The sequence below is a fragment of the Brachyhypopomus gauderio genome, chromosome 1, assembly GCF_052324685.1.
Source record: "Brachyhypopomus gauderio isolate BG-103 chromosome 1, BGAUD_0.2, whole genome shotgun sequence".
NCBI classification, from domain to species: domain Eukaryota; kingdom Metazoa; phylum Chordata; class Actinopteri; order Gymnotiformes; family Hypopomidae; genus Brachyhypopomus; species Brachyhypopomus gauderio.
This window is the reverse complement of record NC_135211.1, coordinates 18047324-18064823: the sequence shown is the minus strand read 5'-3', so window position 1 is coordinate 18064823 and position 17500 is coordinate 18047324. Positions and strand designations below refer to the sequence as shown.

At 48.0% G+C, this 17500-nt stretch overlaps 1 protein-coding gene across 1 annotated transcript in view; it reads left to right on the top strand.

Annotated features, from left to right (window-relative positions):
* The window catches only part of itfg1 (integrin alpha FG-GAP repeat containing 1), a 123594-nt gene that overhangs the window by 49740 nt on the left and 56354 nt on the right, over window positions 1-17500 (top strand). The window contains exon 10 of the mRNA XM_077000440.1: window positions 15418-15590. Within this exon, the coding sequence (XP_076856555.1) occupies window positions 15418-15590 (173 nt within the window). The remainder of the gene's footprint in view (window positions 1-15417; window positions 15591-17500) is intronic.

Here is a 17500-nt window from a genome sequence, read left to right as displayed (position 1 = left end):
GCACTCTGTGGTGGTGTGTAGCAGTGAGCACTCTCTCTGTGGTGGTGTGTAGCAGTGAGCACTCTGTGGTGGTGTGTAGCAGTGAGCACTCTCTTTGTGGTGGTGTGTAGCAGTGAGCACTCTCTGTGGTGGTGTGTAGCAGTGAGCACTCTCTCTGTGGTGGTGTGTAGCAGTGAGCACTCTGTGGTGGTGTGTAGCAGTGAGCACTCTGTGGTGGTGTGTAGCAGTGAGCACTCTCTTTGTGGTGGTGTGTAGCAGTGAGCACTCTCTCTGTGGTGGTGTGTAGCAGTGAGCACTCTCTCTGTGGTGGTGTGTAGCAGTGAGCACTCTGTGGTGGTGTGTAGCAGTGAGCACTCTCTTTGTGGTGGTGTGTAGCAGTGAGCACTCTCTTTGTGGTGGTGTGTAGCAGTGAGCACTCTGTGGTGGTGTGTAGCAGTGAGCACTCTGTGGTGGTGTGTAGCAGTGAGCACTCTGTGGTGGTGTGTAGCAGTGAGCACTCTGTGGTGGTGTGTAGCAGTGAGCACTCTCTCTGTGGTGGTGTGTAGCAGTGAGCACTCTCTCTGTGGTGGTGTGTAGCAGTGAGCACTCTCTCTGTGGTGGTGTGTAGCAGTGAGCACTCTGTGGTGGTGTGTAGCAGTGAGCACTCTCTTTGTGGTGGTATGTAGCAGTGAGCACTCTCTTTGTGGTGGTGTGTAGCAGTGAGCACTCTCTTTGTGGTGGTCATTAGCAGTGAGCACTCTTTGTGGTGGTGGGTATCAGGGAGCACTCTCTCCGAGGTGGGTTATGGCATGATTATTTGCCTGTCCTATTTGTTCTTTCCCTAGAGATGTCTTAATATTCATAATGATTTTATGTGCACAGTGTGATACTTTCTATGTGAGTGTGTGCGCATATGTGCCTTTCTGTGAATGCTTGTGTATCTGTATGTTTGCCTGGTCGAGTTTGTGTGCGCGCGTGAATGTGTTCTTGTTTGTGTGGAAGCCTGTACACCATCTGTTCTTTAGACACAGCAGGTATGAAATGAGTTGTGTGTGTGTGTGTAGGTGCGTGTGTACATGTGTGAGAGACAGAGAGAGAGAATGTAGCCCACACGCTTTGATGTACACACTCACCTGCGCACATTCCTGAGAGTGTGTCACTCTAAGGGGGATCACACTACTGAGTGTGTACGTGTGTCACTTTAAGGGGGATCACACTACTGAGTGTGTGCGTGTCACTCTAACTCTCCTACAGTCCACGTTTTTCTCTCACACTAATCGCCCCATTATTTATGATGTTAACATGGAGCTTTACACTCATTGAACTAAAGAGTGACAGGAGAGAAAGCTCCATCTGTTTCACACTCTTTCGTGAGTGTGTGTGCGTGTGCATGCGTGCGGGTGGGCATGCATGTGTGCGTGTGTGTGCGTTCAGGTTGGAGTTTGTGTGTGCATGCATACGGGTTGGCACGTGTGTGCGTGTGTGTGTGTGTGTCTCTCTTGCTGTCCCTCTCTCTCTCACACACATGACTGTGCCAACACCTTAACATACCGCATGCTTTTAACTTCACATTAAAAGCTACCGCCGTCAACCCTACAGCCAATCCATTAAACATGGGGAGTGTGTGTGTGTGTGTGTGTGTGTGTGTGTGTGTGTGTGTGTGTGTGGGGTGGGGTGGGGGGGGGTAAAGACACAGACAGGACGGTTGTTTGCCATGATGAAAGTGGGTGTGGGGGGTAAAGACACTGACAGGACGGTTGTTTGCCATGATGAAAGTGGGTGTGGGGGGTAAAGACACAGACAGGACGGTTGTTTGCCATGATGAAAGTGGGTGTGCAGAATTTCAACATCATTGTTTGTGCAGGAGGCGAGGAGGTAAAGACCTCAAGGAAAGGAGGGACTGTGCTATCCTGTGTTCTCTTCTCCTCTCCTCCTCTCTCTCCTCTCCCTTTCACTCTCTCTCTCCCCCCTCCTCTCCACTTACTCTGGGGTGGTGGAAGATGTGATGTGGAGACAGGGTAGTTATTCAGGCCTGTCTGTGTCTGGTGTTCTCCACAATTCTCCCATCTTGTCATATATGCATTGGTTTGGTTTTTCAGCAGAACACACAACCACACTGTAAAGCACACTACCCATAATCCTACTAGACGGCGAGAATTAATAAGAATAATTTAGGAGTAAAAAAGTGAGTGAAGAGAGCTAGCAGGAGAGCGTCTCCTTCCAACACTTCCTAGCGTATGAATAAACCAAATCTCCTTTGCACTGCTTTGCTGCAGACAGTGAGATGGTAAAATGAAGTAGTTGAGCTTCACTGTGCTGATGTCTCCTGGGTCCTGTGCCTAACACTGTGGAGGACATTGATTACTGTCGTCCCTCTGATGACTGCTTCCTCATGCGGTGATTGAACTGGTGGGGGGGGGGGGGGCGGCATAAATTTGAAACAGTCGGAGTTAGTATGATGGACGATGACATCATCCATCAACAATAGTGAGCCAACATCATGATGACACCAGAGGTAAAAGTAATTAATTACTTAATCTAAATTTAAATAATCAATTAATTTCAATTAAATTAAATTAGTCATTTAATTATAAATTAATTATCCCCCCCACAGACCACACAATGAAATCATAGTTCCAGATGTTTCCCTGTAGGTATCAAATGCCAGTAAGGGAGACATCAGTCAACCCTACTGTATGTTAAACCACAATAAGCTGACAGTCATGGTATTCCACTACCTGTGTGGACCCTGTACAAGTACCTGTATGGACTTACCTTCCCTGTACAAATCAGTCTTGTGCCTGCTGCTAAAGAAATTACACACAGAGCTTTTAAAGAACTTGAATCATGGAGACTTAATCGTGTCCTCTGTATGAGATATTGTCAAAATGCCTTTCAAACAGTCTGATGCAACATATGCCCCCATTAGCACATGCCAGTCATACATTGTGCCTTGTTGGGCAGTAATAAATAGCTTGTTCTTTGTTCTTGCAGTAATAAAAGTGTATGAACTGAATTTATGTAACAGGGTTTGCTGTCAAGTGACAAGGCCCCTGCCAGAGCAGGAGGTTGGTCATCGTGTAATGTAGTACAGGTGTTTAGTACAGGAGCAGGATGTTGGTCATCATGTAGCGTAGTACAGGCGTTTAGTACAGGAGCAGAATGTTGGTCATCGTGTAGCGTAGTACAGGCGTTTAGTACAGGAGCAGGATGTTGGTCATCATGTAGCGTAGTACAGGCGTTTAGTACAGGAGCAGGATGTTGGTCATCGTGTAGCGTAGTACAGGCGTTTAGTACAGGAGCAGGATGTTGGTCATCGTGTAGCGTAGTACAGGCGTTTAGTACAGGAGCAGGATGTTGGTCATCGTGTAGCGTAGTACAGGCGTTTAGTACAGGAGCAGGATGTTGGTCATCGTGTAATGTAGTACAGGTGTTTAGTACAGGAGCAGGATGTTGGTCATCATGTAGCGTAGTACAGGCGTTTAGTACAGGAGCAGGATGTTGGTCATCGTGTAGCGTAGTACAGGCGTTTAGTACAGGAGCAGGATGTTGGTCATCGTGTAGCGTAGTACAGGTGTTTAGTACAGGAGCAGGATGTTGGTCATCGTGTAGCGTAGTACAGGCGTTTAGTACAGGAGCAGGATGTTGGTCATCGTGTAGCGTAGTACAGGCGTTTAGTACAGGAGCAGGATGTTGGTCATCGTGTAGCGTAGTACAGGCGTTTAGTACAGGAGCAGGATGTTGGTCATCGTGTAGCGTAGTACAGGCGTTTAGTACAGGAGCAGAATGTTGGTCATCGTGTAGCGTAGTACAGGCGTTTAGTACAGGAGCAGGATGTTGGTCATCGTGTAGCGTAGTACAGGCGTTTAGTACAGGAGCAGAATGTTGGTCATCGTGTAGCGTAGTACAGGCGTTTAGTACAGGAGCAGGATGTTGGTCATCGTGTAGCGTAGTACAGGCGTTTAGTACAGGAGCAGGATGTTGGTCATTGTGTAGAGTAAAATGTAAATAAATGTGCCATATTTTGTCCTCTGCATTTGGCACATGGTGCACACATGCCCAGAGTGGTGGGCAGCCCTAGCCCGGTGCCTGGGGAGCAGTTGGGGTTAGGTGCCTTGCTCAAGGGCACTTCAGTCATGGGAATCGAACCCACGACCCTCTGGTCAGAAGGTCATGACTGCCCCATAGTACAGGCAGCCTGGAGGAAGATCCACTGAAGCCTGAGTCCTGTTTGAGGATGTGATCAGCTGCTGTTTGCCACTGTAGGCTCTGTCTGCGCTCTCCACAGTGTAGACAGACGATTGTGCGCTCTGTCTGCACTCTCCTCAGTGTAGACAGACAACTGTGGGCTCTGTCTACGCTCTCCCTAGTGTAGACAGACTGTGCGCTCTGTCTGCACTCTCCTCAGCGTAGACTGAGCTACAGGGACTGTCACTGCAAGGACACCAGCAGAATGTTCTCCATGTTCTGACCGTGTGGCGTTTTTCATTAGGGGGGGAAAGGAACATTGAGTCACTTGCGGCGTGAGTTTGGGAGAAGCTGTGTGTGGAGCTCAGGGGAACGGGCGGAGTCGTACCAGCGACCGAGGGCAAAGACGACAGAGATAAGCTGTGTGGAACATGTTTAATTATCAGATGATGAGACAAATGCAAAACATGGCAATAAATTGCCATGTCCTGGAGGCATAATAGCAATTTGTGAGTGGATGTGAGTGCAATATAAATGAAATACTTATACTGTATGGCCTAATTACTGAGTTCAGGTGTTTGTCACACTCATTGCTAACAGGTGTATAAATTGAAACACATACCACTGAAATCTCCATAGACGTACAGCAGCGTGCCAGCGCTGCTCTCTGGAGCAGTGTGTTCTCTGGAGTATAGGATCTGGCAGTCTGATGGATGAATCTGGGTTCAGCAGATGCCAGGAGAACACTGCCTTCTGGGAGATGGCGTAGCTACAGACTGGTGCGGGAGGAAGAGTGGTCCTGTTCCAGCACCACCGTGTCCCAGCGCTCACAGCCAGGCGCACGAACACACGCTTTGATGAGTTTGGTGTGTGGAAGCTCCAGGGGCCTGGATGCACAGCTCTGACCTCACAGCTCTGACCTCACAGCTCTGACCTCACTCCCTCCCAACACCTTCAGGGCTTAATGAGCCACCACCAGTGCGCCGGACCTTCCTGTGCGACATCACTGCCTGACCTCACATGTCCTCTGTTGAATGGACACAGATCCATTTAGCCACGTTTCAAAATCTCTCTGAAAGTCTTCCCAGAATAATGGAGGGCTGTAATGATGGGAGGGGTGGGGGGGGCTGCTCATTCAGGTGTGATGATGGGGTGTCCACATACTTTTGACCTTTTTTCCCATCCGTATACTTTTGAAGTGGTCTATCTCTGCCTAGATCTGCCTCTCAGTAGACTGCATTATGCATATTAGCTTCTACACAGGTCACAGAGCTGTAACAGGATGTGTTATTAATGCAGCATTGTTGTGAAGTGGATATGCTCATTCTGAACTACAACTGTGCTCATGCTTAACATTGTTAGGTTTTACATTTTGAAGTGTTATTGTTTTTGAGTATGACTACTTAGATAGTAATCAGGAAACACCAGTGAGTATTTGTAAACTGTGAAATGGCATTCATGCCAGCTCTAAAACCCAAATTGTGTGTAAGAGCTGGTAAAATGGAATCTTGTAGAAAATGTGTGATTTTAAATGGACTTCTAAAACTCCCCACAGAGATATGAACATTGTTTTAACATCTCGCTGGTTTCGCCGCGTGCCACAGTGTGACTGGAACGCTCCTGTTCCTTTGTTCCCCGGAGCCGAGATCTTCACTGCAGACGTGGAGGAGGTGTGGCAACAGGGCCTTCTGAGCTCACAGCGCTTCATGCATGGCAGTGTCTACCCGCTGCTCTCCCGGGGCAAGCTGCAAACTCCATCTGTCTCTCCCTATCGCTCTCTCTGTCTCTCTCTCTGTCTCTCTCTCTCTCTCTCTCTCTCTCTCTCTCTCTCTCTCTCTCTCTCCCTCTCTCTTTCACCCTCTTTCTCTCTTTCTCTTCCGCCTGCTCCCCCTCCCTCTCTCCCCCCAGTCTTCTACCCTTCCTCCCTTACCCCACTTTTTTTTTTTTTACTGTGCCACCTGCCTGCCTCTCTTACCCCAGCCCCGCCCCTACGCCCCTCCACAGCATGATTCTAACTCCTCCCCCATGTCTGCAGGCCTATCATCGTTGCACAAGCTATTTTCTGTCAAAACCAGATTGCTCCAGAGCCAATCCCTATGGCCCGCTGACAGAAGCAGCTGCCCTTTCACCCCCGGGTCCATGGTGTGAATTAAGTGCCGGGACTCTTCTCTTCACTAAGCACAGACTCGCGTCTCTTCCAGAGGGGTTAATGAAGAACCCAGCGACTGGAGCTTTTTTTCCGCCGTGCGGTCGATAGTCGCACGTCGCTCGCTAATGTGACGAGCGCTGAGGTTATTCCTCTGGCCCATAAAGCCCCCACTTCATTAAGCATTGGTGTCGCTCGGCAACCACGCCCCCCCCTCCTGTGACGGAGCTCACTGGAACGGATATTCACCCGGCATCATCGCCCCCACCAACACACTCTGATTTTAATTTCTTGGCTTAATGAAGCGCTAGCTGGTTGGGGGGGGGGGGGGTACTATTCTACCAGGGAGACTACACCTTAGCAAACAAAACCACAGCCCTCGTGAAGCATCACACAACAGGCTGTAGGGATTTCACACCCAAACCACAGAAGGCGCAAGAAAGGGAAAGAGGATGAGAGGGAGGAGGAGAGAGAGAGAGAGAGAGAGAGAGAGAGAGAGGCCCCTTACTGTGGTGCACAGTGAGAGTTCTCCTGTCTTTCCCCTCACTGTGCACAACAGACGAATGTGCATCTCCCTTCACCGTTTCTCAGACACACACACACACACACACACACACACACACTAACCTTCTCTGTTCCACATTATTGCAATATGTTCTCATTCCCCATGTCTCTCTTCTGATGCCCCCCCCCCCCCTCCCCAGCCCTCTCTCTGGAGTGTGTGATGTTATCTGGGTTATATCCCTGGGACACCCTTTTCCTTTCAAATTCCATTCTAATAGTATAACCTGTAAAATACAGAACACTGTTCACACTGCTCCCCCACCGAGAGCAGACATACCGAAAACCTACGTATCATGTCCTGCAAAACCCGCTAAAGGGTGGATGGGTGGGTGTGTGTGTGTGGGTGGGTGTGTGTGTGTGTGTGTGTGTGTGTGTGTGTGTGTGTGTGTGTGTGTGTGTGTGTGTGTGTGTGTGTGTGTGGATGGGTGGGGGTGTGTGTGTGTGGGTGGGTGGGTGGGTTGGTGTGTGTGTGTGCATGAGTGAGCGCGTTGGGGTGAGTGCTTCTGGGAACTCCACAGTTTGCCAACCGCATAACAGTATCACTGTTTCACAGTATACACTGACAATACTAAAAACACACCAGTGAAAATGTTTGATAAAAAAACATTTCTGATGAACTTGAAGCTTTTTGCAAAAGTGTCTTTGTACTTTGTACTGTATGAGTAGAGTGGGACATCACGTCTCGGTTGAGCCGTAATAAAGGCAGAGAGGCAGAGAGGAGGAGCATGTTCACAGATTCTGTGTAAGACCTTACAAGATTCCACACATGGCCTTCAGCATGGACATTGGACTTCACAGGTTAGAGAAGAAGCAGGCGGTCGCGAGTTAGCCCGGGCGGTCGCGAGTTAGCCCGGGCGGTCGCGAGTTAGCATAAGGAAGCCCGTGAAGGCTGTGGTGTTTTGTTTCCTGTTGTTTTGATATTTGATTTTTCTTGCTATCTCGAAATAACAAAAGCTGTTTTTCTTGAGATCAGAACTTGCTTTCCTCATGATGTTGAAATGCCTCATTAGTCATGAATGCTGGATGAGTGTGCCTAGTTTTACATCAACCACAGGCTGACACACACACACACACACACACACACGCATGTACACACATGTACGTGTACACACACACTCATTGCGTTTAGTTTTACATTAACCACAGGCTGACACGCGCGCATGTACACACATGTATGCACACACACTCCATGCGCCTAGTTTCACGTTAACCGGGACTGACACGAGAGGAAAAGCAGCCACATACACACATGCATACACACACATACATGCATGTACACACACGGTGAACAAGAATAAACTACATTTCTCTGTTTACTTGCACAAATCATTGCTGAGGTGTGCTCATCTTGCACTGTGTTAGGGTGGTTTAGGGTCGTGTCTCAAACACAGGCCTTACACACTATTTGTATTACAAACCCATTGTTGAAAATTGGCATGAACGTGATTCAGATGTGTTGTCATAACTTACACTTACACTCTGCTTGTGAAAGCACCTGATTCAGTTAAATCAGACATTGCAGGTGTGTCTAAGCTTGTTTTTGTCTTCCCAAGTTCAACCAGTTCCTCGATGCAATTTATCTTGGTTATAGTGAAAATAAAAATTTTGATATCTTGAAATCACAAGAATAATGAGGTCTAGGCAGAAGGTTTCACGCCCTTTTGAATCCTGTATTTTTGGTACCATTTGGCCATTTTAAGAACATCATCCTAAATCTGTATGACCACAGTGTCACGTGGTCATTAGAAGATGAAACAGAGTGACTGACAGCACTGAGGAAAAGCAGGTCTGTGTGCAGCAGGTCTGTGCACAGCAGGTATGAATGATGAAGTTACACACATGCTAGACGTGGCAGGTGAGATGACTGTAATGGTGGATTCTTCAGCCCAAGGGGCCCTGTGCAGTCTGCATGGCTGTGGATTAGTGCTGGGCGATATGACCAAAATTCTATATCACGGTATTTTTCTAAATTATATTGGTTTCACGGTATTTAATGGTTTTCTCCCCCCTTGCATGATGTGTTAACTGCATTGATTGTGAAAAGAATTACTGCATTAGAGTAGTTAACAGTGGTTACCCCATTCCACTGTTAGAAAAATGTCTCCACCTAAGTATTACATATAATACAGATTTGCATGGCCCCACATGATCAGTTTTCAAATGGTAGCACTAGTAGTGAATGAATCATATAGCATGACAGTTGCAGTAAAAAATGCAAAACCTTTTATTTAAAACATTTTTCAGACAACATCAAAACTGTAGGTTTGTACAACTTAGAATATTGTAATATTATAAATTGCACACCAGTTTGTTAATAACAAATAGGAGGTATTAGACATAAAGTAGACAGAGCTGTTTGTGAATGGTTGTATTGTACTGAAAAGTCCCAAATATCTTCCCTTTAATTAAATAACGTAATATTTAAATATTTCATTTCGACCTTATGTGTATTTGTATAAATATGTAACTTAATTAAGCCGAAGGTGCTGGAAAATATTGAAAATGGACCTTGAAAGTGCCGTACAAGTGCTTGAATTCCACCTTGTAAAGGTTTATGAACCCTGCAAACATAACTTAGCGCAAAACACAGCTCTGAAGAGCGGAACGCGCGAAGTTACAAAAATCGAGAGGAGCACGAGGTCGCGACACCACAGCAAACGCCAAAGCGATTGTGTCAGCAATAAAAAGCGTCCCTTGAGAAACAATTAACGACCGTGCTGCGTTCCGGACACGTGAAGATTGTTTAAACCAGTGTGGCTGGTATATGAAAAATTCTTATGATAACCAAAATAAACACGGGTTGTCGGTGCGAACTGGTATACCGCCCAGCACTGCGGTGGAGTCTGCAGGGAGGGAGGCGTTCACTCCAGCTGCTGTTTACTTGGGAAGCTGCTGGATCCAGAAGCACCTGAAGCCCCTGGGTGTAACGAACAAAATAAAGTTAACGTGAATGATGACTGATGTAAATGTGTTGTTGTTGGTATTTTGATCACGGTGATGGCGAGGTAACCATAAGAAATACACACCAGCACTCGCTGTGAGACTGTTACGCTGTACAATCTGTAATGTGTAGTTGATGTGGAGTGTTCTTAGGGCGTACTCACACTAGGCTCTGCGATCCGGGCCCGGGCACGGTTGCCTGCCGAAGCACGGTTCGTTTGGCTAGTGTGAGCGCTCCAACCGTGCCCGGGCCCGGATCAGTTAACCGTGCTCGGGCCCGCTTTGAAGAGGTGGGCCAGGGCACGATTCATGTGGACTCGGGCACGGTTCGCTTCTAGTGTGAGCGCTATCCGTGCCCGGGCCCGCTTGGTGCCTCGTCTGATTGGTTCATTTCGCTGGAACTCAAACATGACATCAGTGATGCGACGCTCACGTTAAACAGTCATAGCGGCAAAGCGATTAGCAGACAATCGTTGTGTTAAATTATCGATAAATCTGTGCTTGCACCGTGTTTCTGCACTCCCAAAACGACTCCAAAAATACAATAAAAAGAGAATCGTGAACTCTATAGTGTTGTGCGAGCGCGCTTTTTTCCAAATAAAGCGGCGTTGTGATGACGTAAGCGTGCTCGGGCCGGGTTGCTGAAGCGAGTGTGAGTGCAGGCCAGCGGGGGAGTGGGGAGGGGGGATAACCGGGCCCCGGCACGGAACGAGCAAACCGTGCCTAGTGTGAGTACGCCCTTAGAAAGTTTGTGTAACTGGAAAAATGTGGGTAGTTAATCTTAGAGTGCGGAACTGTTCTTAGAAGCCATTCATGGATGAATGTTCTTAGAAGCCATTTCCCCTCAAGTTTGTACATGTTGTCCTCTGTGTGTAGCTGTTCTTTATATGTGTCACTCTGGGTGTGTGTAGTCTGTGTCTAGACACTGTGTGTGTGTGGTGCTCTGTGGGGTGGCAGGCCTGTCTCAGCCCTGTTGGAGCTGCGTCTGTCTCCTCTCTCCTCCTCTAATAAACACTTCACTATCAGAAGGCAGCAGCGCCGTTTATGCACTTTTACTTTGGTGGCTGGTTAATTATAGTGTCTCATTATCCTGGATGACACTGATTAGCTTCCGTCTCCATCTCTGATTAGGTGAAGTCTGTGTTCACGCGTGCGTGTGTGTGTGTGAGTGTGTGTGGTGTTTTTCTTTCTCTATTTCTCTGATCAAACTGAGTGTGTGTGTGTGTGTGTGTGTGTGTGTGTGTGTGTGTGTGTGTGTGTGTGTGTGTGTGTGTGCGCACTGTGCACTTGGTGTTTGGTTGTGGTCCTGTTCCAACATGGGCTCCGAGCTCCTCTGCCCCACCAGGCCCTGTCCAACCTGCTAAATACTGACCACCTTCCACAGGCAGTACCTGCTGCCCCCTGCCACATTGTGACGCCCTGTGCCTCTCAGAAGCTCAGCAGGTTCAGGGGTGTTGCAGGACTGGCTGGGGAGTTGATCTTCAGCTCATTTGTATTGTTTCAGAGTGAAGTGTTACCAGCATTTCTCTCTCCCTCTCTTTCTCTCTCTGTCTGTTTTTCTCTCTCTCTCCACTACTCCCTGAGGTTACCATTAGAGAACCTGTCCTGGCTGCAGGTTGGGCCCTTGGTGTATAATGGTGTGTTTTAGCACAGTGGCAAGATGTGGCTTTTGGCAGTAGGCGGGTGCTTGGCAGGCTCTTCTACCCCAGTGGGAAGTGGGATTGGCTCCTGCTGCTGAATGCCAGCTCTCTCATTGGCCAACAGTGAGTCCTGCCAGCAGTCAGGCAGCAGCACAGCTGCTCTGGGTTATTTTTTAACTTTTGGATGTTTTGAAGCTGCATACCGAGCCTCACTCCCGAGAGCCATGCCCCAATCCCCACAGCCACACCCCAACCCCCAGGGCCACACCCAAACCTCCCAGAGCCACGCCCCCAGAGCCCACTACATCAGCACAGGCTTGCTGCCTCGACTTCCTGTCTTTATCTGTTGTTCTCCCTCTGCCTTCCTCTCTCTCTTCCTCTTTCACCTCTGTAAAGCCTGGAGGAGAGCTTTGGTATGACTGAGATCTCCCCCATTGGAGCGACCATAATGATGCTATCGGGGCATCAGTGCTGAGAGACACAGCATGTTTGTCCTTCTGCACCCGAGCAGATCCATGTTCCTCTTTGTCCTGCTTGTGTCCATCACTCTGCACTGGAGCAACTGGCTTCACACGTGTGATGGACTCTCTCTCTATCTCTATCTGTCTGTCTCTCCATACCTATTCCACACAGCTTGTGTCCTTTACCCATTGTGCACTAAACTGGCCTGAAGGGGGCAGTATAGGTGGCAGCAGGTGCGGGTGAGACGGCCTCTCTGTTCTATCTGCTCACAGACTCCGTGTGCTGTATATGAGTGTGTCTATGACACATGTGATGGAGAGGAGGGTGTTGGGGTGATGGTGCTCATCCACAGCTCTGCTTCACCCACTCAGGGCTGATTTGAGAGAGGGGGCGTGGCAGTCTCATGTTCTTTTCCTTTCTCTCAACAGTTTTTTTCCATTAATTCTGTTAATGTTTTGGCAACTGTTGTTAATTATCAATCTTGCCAATAAAGCAGTTTGATTTTGAATATTCAAGAGCGAGCAGCCAAATTCATAGCATCACCATATGGCAGTGGTTCCCAAACTTTTTCTGCCGTGCCCCCCTTTAGTAGATGAGAATATTTTTGCGCCCCCTCTCCCCCATATTGATTAGGGATGTACCGATTCACGTTTTTCACTTCCGATACCGATTTAGATATCTGAGGCTTAGTATCGGCGATAGAGTAAAACTGTGCTGAATCGACTTAAAACATTTTTTTTTAAACACAGACATACTGAATTACAAGTTTATTGAAAACTCTGTACCAGTATAGCACACTTAAACACACACAAAAACATGTAAAAACAACACAACTTGCATTTGTTCAGTCAGTGTAATTATGAATATAACATTGAATGTAAAATAAATAATACCAAAGAACCTGAAACTTACAAAAACAATAGGTTCACAACTTTGGTCAAACATGAAAAAAATAAACTGCAAGAAACCTTTTAAATGGTTCAAGAATTCTAAATATAATTTAAAATAAATAAGGAGATGAAATAAGAGAAACAGCAATTCATATGCGGCTAGTTTGCAAGCGCAGACATCACGCAGAGCACAAAGCATGTAACGGCCAGAAATATGTGTACTGTCTCTTTAAGGGAGCGAGTTGAGTGCGCGTATGGAATATTGTTGACTCAGACCACTGCTCTTTATTTTATCATTATTTCATTTCTGTAAGTAACGCATTCAATGAGCTTTGGACAACTCACCAGTTCATGTATGAACAGTCAAGTAGTGCTGGAGCCCAGGTTTAATTTGGTCAACCAGCAAATAAACGGACTAAGTGGAATAGCACCAGCGCGAGTACGAGTCAGTGATTCACCTCTCCTCTGTGTGCTTCGCGTTTCACTGTTAACTGTTCACTGTTAACTGTCCAGGTTCACTTCTATCCGGGACAGAGTGGATATTTAAGGTTGAACTAACTCCGAAAAGCAAGCAATACAAGCATAGAATTAGACGGAATAGATCTGTTTTTATGGATCGGTCACATTGTCACCGATACCCGATCTAGAATTGTTTCAGATATTAATATCGGAATCGGTGCATCCCTAACACATGTGCACGTTTTACTTCCAAGCTCCGCGCCCCCCCTGCAATAGCTCCGCGCCCCACCTAGGGGGCGCGCCCCCCACTTTGGGAACCACTGATATGGGATCAGCCAGCAGCTGCTCTGCCCTTTACCCTTTACTGGCCATTGGGTGTGTGGGTATTGTATTTTTTAGTAATTTTTGTTCCTATTTGTTCTTTTGTGTTTATGTTAATATGATTTGGCAATAATGTAACATTCATGCATAGAGAAATAGGGGAGAGAGAGAGAGAGTTACAGGCTACATGAGAGAGAAAGAGAGAGAGTGAGAGAGGAGCTGGTATATGAGGAGGGGGTGAAGATGTAGAAGTTTGATCATTATTAGATGAGCCCCACAGCACACACCCCACACCACACACCACACACCCCACACCTCACACCCCACACCACACACCCCACACCACACACCCCACACCACACACCTCACACCACACACCCCACACCACACACCCCACACCACACACCTCACTCTCTCTGTGTTGCTTTCATCACAAACACACAATAGCAGCAGTACTTTGAGTCATACTGCAGTGGAGGATGTCGATGAAACAGCCATCGATGAGGACTAAGGCTTAGCATTTAGTCTTACACACACACACGCGCACACACACACACACACACACACACACACACCCCACCATGGTTCTCCTCTCACGCTGCTAGTGTGCCTGATGTTTACTCTGCATTTCTCCATTCGGAGTGCAGAAACAGGCGTTATGGGTTCCCCCCCAGGTGTGTCTGATTCTCCCGGTCCTGAGCCCTCTGTTGGGGGGGGGGCGGCATGGGGGGCTGCACCTGGTTCTCTGTTTAACATTCATGAGTGAGTAAGGCCTGCAGCATCTGGGCTCCTACCTCCCCCACATCAACACTAATGGCCCACACAGAATGTGTGTGAGAGGGAGAGAGAGAGAAAGAGAGGGAGGGGGAGAGGGCTCTAGGGGGAGGGGGGAGGAGCAAGCACAATGCTTTATTCAGTCTTTTCCAGCTCTGTTATGTGTCCTCCCAGTGAGGACCTCCTCTAGTCCTCCTGTAACCTCCTCTATTCGGTGAGCACAGGCCAGCTCTCCCCACACACTCATTCGTGTCTCTTACAGGTTTTAGTCTCACTCTACATGAGACAGAAGGAGAATGAGACCTCCCAGACTCTTTTGCTTTGGCCTCTTGATAGTTCTCTGAAGTTAATGTTGCTATGTGTGTAAAATCATCTCCAGTGTTCCCATAACTTACACCCCGAACATCCCGCATCTGTAGTGGACCAGTCCCTGTCCCCCCAAACACCCCTACATCTGTAGTGGACCAGTCCCTGTCCCCCCAAACACCCCTACATCTGTAGTGGACCAGTCCCTGTCCCCCCAAACACCCCTACATCTGTAGTGGACCAGTCCCTGTCCCCCCAAACACCCCTACATCTGTAGTGGACCAGTCCCTGTCCCCCCAAACACCCCTACATCTGTAGTGGACCAGTCCCTGTACCCCCAAACACCCCTACATCTGTAGTGGACCAGTCCCTGTACCCCCAAACACCCCTACATCTGCAGTGGACAAGTCTTCTGCATCCCCCTACACTCACACAGCGGTCTTAGAATAAATATGCAGCCGATAACTAACAGACCTTCCATAATTCCTAATCAGTGCTGGGTTTCCATCCATCTTCTTGTTTTTAAGCTCCCCAGAACAATATGTCTCCCAGGTAATAGATATTAATCTTTAATTTAAACGTAGCCATAAGGTTTTATTGAATTAGTGTGTGAAGTACTTATGTGTACTACAGATCTAAAGCTATTGCTTAAATGTTTTTACTTCTTCATCATTATAACTGGCCTTTCAGCCAACAACAATCAATAATCTCTGTCTCCCACTCCCCCTCCCTCTCTGGCTCCCCCTAGTGGGTGCCTGTCCTGCTGGACTTCCAGAGCCGGGACACACTGTGGGGGTTTGTGCCCCCTCCCGACAGCCCCATCGCTGGACAGCTGGAGCTTCCCATCACGCTGCACCTGGGGGACTACAACCTGGACGGCTTCCCTGACGCACTGGCTATTCTCCGCAACACGAGCCGCCGGTAAGCTGCTCCCAGGAGGTGTGTGTGTGTGTGTGTGTGTGTGTGTGTGCGCTCAGATCTCACTCTGCTGCTGCTGTAGGCTCCTGTCTGTCAGGCTGTGGGGGGTGGGGTGGGGTGCGGGGGGGATTCTCCAGCGCATCACTGTCCAGAAAATAACCACAGCATTCTCATCTTAAGAGATTCATCCCAGAATCCACCGTGCAGGTGCAGTGGCCATGTTTTGCTGTCCATCAGTTGTTGACAAAAGGGTGTGCTGGGAGTCAAGAGGCGAGATGCCATCAGTGGAGCCAGACAGGAGACGGTCTAGAGAGAGACGTCCGTCTCTGTGACACCAGCCTGGGGGTGCACACCCCACACTTTGATCAGACCTCTGAGACCTGGACACACACACACACACGTACAACAGGGGTTCTCCGCAGGGTCAGCCTCTGTAGACACACACACACAAAACACACACATCCTTACTGTGAATTCTTTTCGTTTTACTTCTGCGGGCTTCGCTTCCTCCCGGGCACACCACATATACTCTGAGTCATCACAGTAGGGATTGTGGGGACTACCTACCTTCCATTATAACGAAAACTGGAATTACTGCAAGTTCACACAAAGTTGAGAAGAGCAGCAAAAATGAGGTCAAACAGAACGGAGAGACCGACAGGTGTGGTGTCCTCCAAACTCATCAGTGAAGAGCAGTCTCACTTCCCTTTACTCCAGTGAGCGTGACTGGAGGCGGTTCCTCATGAATATGTGTGGCGGCAGTGAAAAGGGCCTTGCCTGCTTTGCCACCATAATGCAGCCACTAGTACACCGTGGTGGTGAAATCAGTGATTTCAGAACCCTAGACAGAGGTAAATCTTCCCAGGAGAGGCGACAGGTGCTGTCTATGGTGCTGAATGTGGATCGGTTGACAATTTCAGCACCCTGGAGAGCGTCCAGTCGTGCTGAATTGTTTTTGTTTCTGGGGATGCCAGTCACTTTTAATTGTTGTTTTGGTTTCTCCTCCATACTGCTGTCTTCGTGAAGACATGGGAAGCTCCCCCACACAAACTCAAGTCTATTTGCGTCACTCATCAGTTCATTTATTTGTCTTGTCTTTCTAATACATTGCATCTGATGTCGCAGTAATCTTTAGTGTGCGGAAGCTTAACGCGTTCTTCTCCTGGGATCATCGGAGTGGGTTTAGGGCTGCACACCCACACCTGCTCTCACACACCCACCCACAGGCCTGCTTTTGTGTGTGTGTGTGTGTGTGTGTGTGTGTGTGTGTGTGTGTGTGTGTGTGTGTGTGTGTGTGTGTGTGTGTGTGAGATTAAATGCACGTGCAGATTTCTGTCTTTTCATTCCCGTCCCTCTGTGGTTCAGCCAGACAGGGTTTAAGGAGAAGCATGTCTACCCTCTGGGGCCTGTCTCTGTCTGTCTCTGTCTCCTTCTGTCTCTCTATCTATCTTTATCTCGCTGTCACTCTCTAAACTCTCACTCACACACATTCATACATTTACATTCCTCATTATGTATGTTTCTCTCGGACAAATTAAAGTGTAAATGTACATGAGGGTTGTGACTAAAAGCCAAAACTGTTTCGTCTGGCCAAGACACCCAGAGCAGCGTTCTGACTATGTATCACTTATTCGGTGTGGCTGATGTTTGCGAATGTTAATGACGCAGAGGATAGCTTAAGGTTATAGGACACGCATGCACCCACGTACATGCACACATGCACACCCAAACGAGTGTGTGTGAGTGTGTGAGCCTTGCCATTAATTTTTTGAGCTCTAATCATGCTGAGTAATCCCAGATGTTGCAGATGAGAGTATGTAAGTGGGTGCGGGTGTGTGTATGTGTGAGTGTATGTGAGTGTGTATCAGTGAGGGTGTGACTTCTCAGTGTTGCAGAAAATCCATATGCAGGTG